This window comes from Lactuca sativa, chromosome 4 (genome assembly GCF_002870075.4).
Source record: "Lactuca sativa cultivar Salinas chromosome 4, Lsat_Salinas_v11, whole genome shotgun sequence".
Taxonomy (NCBI): domain Eukaryota; kingdom Viridiplantae; phylum Streptophyta; class Magnoliopsida; order Asterales; family Asteraceae; genus Lactuca; species Lactuca sativa.
In genome coordinates this window covers 127,766,271-127,773,337 of record NC_056626.2, presented here as the reverse complement: position 1 = coordinate 127,773,337, position 7,067 = coordinate 127,766,271, and the positions used below count along the sequence as shown (strand labels likewise).

Genomic DNA, 7,067 nt, shown 5'->3' with positions numbered 1-7,067 from the left:
CTTCAACTTCCCTTTCTCTCCTTCTCACTTCGACAAACCCTTTATCTTCTTCTCGGTTCTCGACGTCGACAGCTTATCCCACCTCCGACGTTTCTCTTGGTGTTGGCGCATCCCACCTCTGACCTCCGTCTAGCCCTGCCCCACCGTCCAACGCTTTCCAGCGTCACCCAGCCGATGGAGCCCCTCATCTCCAGCAATCTCACCTCGCCTGCCCTTGCCAGCAACATTAGGTCTGGTGACCTAGACCGAGAAAACTCAGAGCCTTCGGAGGAGTGGTGGCACTACTCAAATCCCAGCGATGGAAGGAAACTCTCTATCACAGCAACAGAAAGTCGGAGACTGGAATGGGAGAAAGAGAAATAGAAATCGAGAAATCGACTTATACAGTAAATGGGGAAGAACCGATGATGCACGCAACATGTTTGATAAAATGCCTCATCCGCCACTGGAACAAAACTGTACGGACAATTCCAATCTCTCGTAAGTTTTGTTAATTTGAATATTTGATTTGTTGTGATGCGGCTTAGATCTTAATTACACTCGGATGCTCGCTTAGAAATAGATAATTTTTACAATTCGATTCACCCTTAATCTGTCATTTCGTTTTTGAAATCATTGATCCATCGTGATTGGGCTTTATGTGAGCATCTTCGTTTTCTAGATTTGGAATTTGTGGAATATCTAATATTACGTTAGATTTGCCATTGATTCGATAATTGTTTGAAATTTCAATTAGGCTTAGCATTTTAGGGCATGACCGTTTGGAATCTGTGTTTATGTTTGGTGTTTTGGTTTCGTTGCCTTTATTTGTTTCGTGTTTTCATGATGCATCTGAACTGTACTGGTTTTAGGTGTCTGATAATATACTGTACATATGAAGTGATATAGCTGTATTTTTCTTTAGCATGCCAGATGTGGCGTCTAATTTTATATCTAACTGTAACTTCTGTAATTGTGATTGATGATTTTGGGATTTTAGGCTTACCATCCGGGTTGATTACTAGATATGGGGGTTTACCTAAGCACACCTAAAACTGATAAAACATCCGACAATGGTGAGAATGAGAAACTGAGATATGGAGTCTCATCCATGCAAGGATGGCGCACATCAATGGAAGATGTTGTAAGTCCCTAGTATAGGCTACTTGTTAGTTATATAAGCTATTGTTCCTGTTTGGATTTTCTATATTCTAAAAAGGTATGATAGTTTAATGCTCTTGTAATCTTGTTGAATTTTCTCTATATCTCTCTATGATACAACTTTCAGTCAGCCCAAACATTGATCACTATAGTAATTAACCAAGATTTTATGTGTCAATATGAGGTGTTTGGTAGCATGCTGCTTTACTTGACTTGGACAACTCCACATCTTTCTTTGGCGTTTATGATGGCCATGGAGGTAAGCATATGGATATAGATTATATACACACATGTTTGTTTCTTCATATATAAGGTGTCCTTGTTGGGTAATCTTGATTCAGGATATGGATATGGGTATCAGAGCAGGTTGAAGAGAGCTAGTTTGAGAGTCGACTTTCGGATGGAGGAGCTTTTGGCTGCAGGGCAACAAGAGCAGTAGAAGCAGCAGCAGGTCGACAAGAGAAAGAATGTTTGATTGGCAACAATCAGAAGAAAGAAAGAAAGACAAGAAGAAAGAAGAATGAAGAAAGTAGAAAGAAGAAAGAAGAAAGAGAAAAGACATGAAGAAAGAAGAATGAAGAAAGTAGAAAGAAGAAAGAAGAGAGACAGGAGAGAAGAGGTCGATCATTGTTGGAGCCGATCACCTCCATTGCCGAGAGATAGATTCATTGTAGAGAGTGAAGCAGGAAAAAGGACTCGGTGGTGCTAGGTCTTTGTGATCAGAAGAAAGAAGAAGAAGAAGAAAAAAACAACACAACTGTGTGACATGTTAGCAGGCAAGAAAGAAGAAAGAAGCAGCAAGCGATCACTTTTGATCGAGAAGGAAAGAAAATTGAAGCAAGGTACAACAAGAGTCTAAGCAAGATAGAGCAAGATTAAAGCAAGATAGCAAGATCAAACCTAAGTGGTTTGAATAGCAAGTAATAAGATTCGAAGTGACCAAACAAGAAAGTTCGAATCAAGGAAGAAAATAGTAAGTTTAGCAAGATCAAGAGATAAGAACCTTGTGTTCTTAAAGCAAGTAGCAAGAATGATTTGGATAGCAAGAGAAATGTTAGCAAGCATGAAGCAAGAAAAACAAGTCTGTAGCAAGTAGCAGACAAGAAAGCAAGATAGGTTCTCAGCAAAAGAAGATTGAGAGAGCAAGAAAGAAAGCAAGCAAGAAGCAAGAAGAAAATACGCAGGAACGAGATCAAGACATGTTTTTTTTGGAACTCAAAAATTTAGCAAGAGATGGCAGAAAATACAGAAGCTATCCATAAGCAAGGAGGAACTGTGGAAGAGGTTTGGATAATCAAGATTAGGGGGTGAATGTTGGGTAATCTTGATTCAGGATATGGATATGGGTATGGGTTAATGGTTAGTATTTGTTTGATTTATTTAGTTAAAATAAATGGTGCTTGACTAGTTCATTAGAAGTGCATGTGGGTATACTTGGTCTTTAAAGCATCCTAGTCTTAAGGAGTAGTTAGCTAGTTTGTAGACTGTTTTAGTTTGTTTCCATTGGATATGTACTACAGGCTATATATATAGCCTTTGCTTTCTGAATATGAGAAGTCAGTGTGCAGCAGCTTTGAGTCCAAAGTACTTTTGTATCTCTATATTTGCTTTCTGCATACATATATATCTGTGTTGTGTGAGTGAGAAGGTTGGGACCTGTTCCAACAATCCTCACTAAGCTTTTTTTTATCTTTCAGTTCAGGCAGTCTCTAAGTTCTGTGCCAAGTATCTTCACCAGCAAGTCCTGAAGCAGGAAGCTTATGCTGCTGGTGATATTGGAACTGCTGCCCAGAAATCTTTTCTCAGGTTACTCTTCTATGTTATCTATTCACACTAACCAAATACATGGCTGTTTTAAATTGTCTGTTATCTGAAGAAATTGGTATCATTATGCAGAATGGATGAGATGATGTGTGGACAACGTGGCTGGAGAGAGTTGGCTATATTGGGAAATAAAATGGATCAATTCAGTGGCATGATAGAGGGACTAATCTGGTCACCAAAGGGTAACGATTTAAAATGTCTAAATGATAATTGGTCTAATGAGGAGGTACTTTCTTTCTTCCTTCATACACACCAAATATACTGATGTCTGGATGAAATGAGTTGTTTCAATGAATTGATGTATGTATGTAAGAGCTGTTAAAGGCATAACAATGAAGGGGGCATGAAATTTAATAAATTAGCTTTATTATAAATTTAAGTTGATTTTTAGTTAAAAAAACAAGACTTAAGGAATGATTAGTTTGGATCCGATCCTCTCACCACTGTACTTATGAGGCTTTGTAATATTTTACTATTAATTTCTTGATTGTCTTCAATGTTGGTCCACTTTGCTTGGTTTTTAGTTAGTTCTTTGTTGATAGGATTATAATACTCTTAGAAATTAAGATGGAGTATTAATTTGAATCTTTATATGGATTGAAGATCAAAAGGATTTGGGCTATTTTGTTTCATTTTTATTTGGTTATTCACTAATGGGATTAGTGTATTTTGTTTAGCTAATAGGATTAAGGTCATTTTAATTATATGTTTTCTTTTAGTTTTTGAGTCAAATTTATTAATTATCATCCAACTTCAAATATGTTTGGTTTTTATTAATCATCATCCAACTTCAAATATGTTTGGTTTTTGAGTCAAATTTATTAATCATCTCCGCTATATTGTTGTTAAAAGACAACAATACCCTTTGGTAGATGTTGAAGCACAATATAAAATATAACATGTATGTTTACTTTGAAGTTTATGCAGGTTTCTTGGACTTGCTCCTCTGAGAGGTTTCTTCACAATCTCTTGTTTCTGGTGTGCAACATCAACAACAATAATTTCTTCTCTTGGGCTAAAGAGATAATGACACATGCCAAGGTTATCTCTCTCTCTCTCTCTCTCTATCTCTCTCTCTCTCTTTCTCTCTCTCTCTCTCTCTCTCTCTTTCTCTCTGTATGTGTGTGTATACCTGCAGTTGCACATGTAGTTTGTGATCAACTGATTTCTTATAGGAATACAAGATGATGACTTGTCTTCCATCATTATCTCAAAAGGAAATACTTGTTAAGCTCTTTCAATCTGCTGGGACATACAACACCTATCCAGGCTGGATCCCTTTTACTTGTGGGCCCATTTCTTGATTACTGGTTAATAGAAAAGAGAGTCAACTTGTTTAAATATGATATTTCCTCTATGGTGAGTAAGAGTATATTTATACAACTATAAACCAGTAATTGTTAACCGAATCATGGTTTTATCTGTGTAGGATTTCTTGGTGTTATTGATAGAGGATAAGGAATTGGTCGAAAATCCTATGATTGATGCTTGGTTGCTGAAGAATAGAAAAAGTCCCTGGGTTGGGAAGAAAGAAGGGTTACAGGGATGTTGGATCTTTTATTGAACTCACTCCTGATGCATCTGAAGTGGTAAGCCATTGTATCTAGTAGTTTTGGAGGAAACGAGACTCAAACAAAAAGCAAACACACGGAGAGTTGTTGGCAGATAGTAAGCTAGATAATGCAATTGTATATTCTGCTTCTCTTGAGTTCATTTTTTTATAACATTTAGTCACTATTGGAATAATTATTTGTATTTGACATATTAGTGAAATGAATTATCTTTGTTATTTATGGTATTTTATTTGTATGACATTAAATTTTATGAAATGGATTATATTTTTTGTATATGATATTTTATTTTATATTGTGAGGCATTAAATGCAAATTTAATTTGAAAATTAGTAAATCTATAAAAAATAATTTTTTTTTTAACATTTAAAATTATGATACGCAAACATGCGTGTCATCTTCATTTATGACATGGCCTTTCTTGACAGAGGCTTTCTTGATACGCATTGCGTGTCATTAACACGCGCGTCGTAAGGTTACGACACGCGAATGCGTATCGTCTTCCTTTATGACAGGGCCTTCCTTGATACGCATTGCGTGTCGTAACTGCGCGTCGTAAATGCGCGTCATAAATGCGCGTCGTCTATAGACGACGCGCAAAAGCGCGTCGTCTCTCTTTATGACAGGGCCTTCCTTGACACGCATTTGCGCGTCGTCTGAGCGTTTTACGACGCGCAATGAGCGTCGTAAAAGGCCTTTTTTCTAGTAGTGTTCTCAATACTCTCACGATAACCATTTTTCCGGAATTGCAATAAAGTCACTAAGTTACCAAACTTTCGATTTTAACATTGAGTTTCAAATTGTAAAAAAGGCTCTATAAATGAAGGTCGGTCTAATGGTTCAAACTCACTTAAACGTCAGCGAAAAATGTATAGTTATCCTTTCAAAAGATGTTATTGTGGTTTAGAAGCTCTATTTGTAAAACAAATAAATGAAGACTCCTTCAATGTCGATTTAGTGGTTTAAACTCACTAAACATCTCCCGGATTGACCTTATTGGGGTCTTCATTTACTTGTTGTAGAAATCGAGATTTTAAACCATAATAACATCTCTTAAGATGGTGAGTATGTCATTTTCACTGATTTTTAAATGAGTTTAAACCACTAGATTGACATTCAGACGTCATTTATGAAGAAATATTCTGACGAGAAGTAAACATCAAACATTATAATATAAGTGATATAAAATGGTGAGGATATATATTTTTGTTGACTTTTAAATGAGTTTGAACCACTAGATCAACCTAAAAAGACATACAAAATTGGGTTTCGATGTAAATCTTATATTTGAAACTCAATCCTACAACATAATAATAATCTTGTATCTCCTTATGTTTTAGCATTGGGCTATCAATATATAATGCACATTAATTGTTAAATTTGTCATTGATGTTTGTTAATTTATCACGATGAAAATACTAAAAAGACTTTAAAACTATTCTCGTATAATTGACTTCAAAAAGATTAATATGTTATTTCATTCATATCATCATTAATAAATGAAAATAATTTTGTCACATGCAACTCTCTTATTAACTTGGACACATGTCATTTTTTGGTATTTTTGAATAAATGTTTTTTCTATTTGTCATTTTCTCATTTTTTTTTTATCTTTTCTTAATTAACACATCATATTTACATCTCTTAATTAAAAATAACTAATAAATTGCAATATTAATACTCATATAGTATTTAATATGGTTCCTTTTAAATTTTAAATTTAAATTTTAAATTTCAAATTTAAATAAGTTTTTGTTTAAACTTTTATATTTAATTTTTTTGTTTTATCAAATTCGTATAACATATGGGTCTCACACCTAGTTTATAATAGAGAACATTATTATTGATCCATGAATTGTGATTATATATTTAGATTGATCCACAATATGATTTTTGATTATATTTATAATAAATCTGATATATATAGATCAAAATGTTTCAAGTTTATAAATAGTGTTTCAAATGCTTTAGTGATACGATTTTAATTCTACTTTAATGAGAATAAAAAATTTGGTTCCTTCATAATTTTAGGTCTTTTATATTCTTAGGCATTTTTGGAGATCACGATCAAATCTTTGTGATGCAATCAAGGATATTTTTCATGCCAAGTTTATCATGGGAAGATATGGTCTTGGAGAAAGAAATGGAGGATAAAGAATATCCCAGTTGTTTAAAATTGAAGATATCGATATTTATAATATTGTTCGATGATGTATTTGAACAATTAAAACAAGGGAATCTAAAAGTACAAATATTTATTTTGAGTGATTATTTATTTGAACTTAAGTTTTTTAAATTATTTTAAACAAGTTATATCATTCTAAACAAATTTCATAAAACGAAAAATAACAACGGTTTCCCCAAATTCTTTCTATTTAATTGGACAATATATACCTATTCAGTTACTTTAAAATTTAATTAAAAACATCTCAAAAGAGAAAAGGTGCACTACCAAACTTAATTATAACTACCAATAACATAAAGCTGCGTTACCAAAAAGGGCAAGGCATATTTCGTTTTGCAGTAGAAAAT

General features: G+C 34.0%; 1 protein-coding gene across 1 annotated transcript; it reads left to right on the top strand.

The window, feature by feature from the left end:
* Window positions 1-567: 567 nt before the first annotated feature.
* Window positions 568-4,268, top strand: LOC111895185 (probable protein phosphatase 2C 60). The gene is made up of 7 exons (XM_052770984.1): window positions 568-640; window positions 980-1,123; window positions 1,336-1,399; window positions 2,838-2,946; window positions 3,037-3,190; window positions 3,892-4,005; window positions 4,140-4,268. The coding sequence occupies exons 2-7, from the start codon at window positions 1,007-1,009 to the stop codon at window positions 4,266-4,268; spliced, it is 687 nt and encodes a 228-aa protein (XP_052626944.1). The 5' UTR covers window positions 568-640; window positions 980-1,006.
* The last annotated feature ends 2,799 nt before the right edge of the window (window positions 4,269-7,067 follow it).

What these genes read in the sequence shown, in the direction of transcription:
- LOC111895185 (XM_052770984.1), top strand. Translation starts at nt 1,007, where the DNA reads ATGGGGGTTTACCTAAGCACACCTAAAACTGATAAAACATCCGACAAT. An exon ending in GCACATCAATGGAAGATGTT is followed by an intron (nt 1,124 to 1,335) that starts GTAAGTCCCTAG and finishes GGTGTTTGGTAG; the next exon opens with CATGCTGCTTTACTTGACTT. An exon ending in AGATAATGACACATGCCAAG is followed by an intron (nt 4,006 to 4,139) that starts GTTATCTCTCTC and finishes GATTTCTTATAG; the next exon opens with GAATACAAGATGATGACTTG.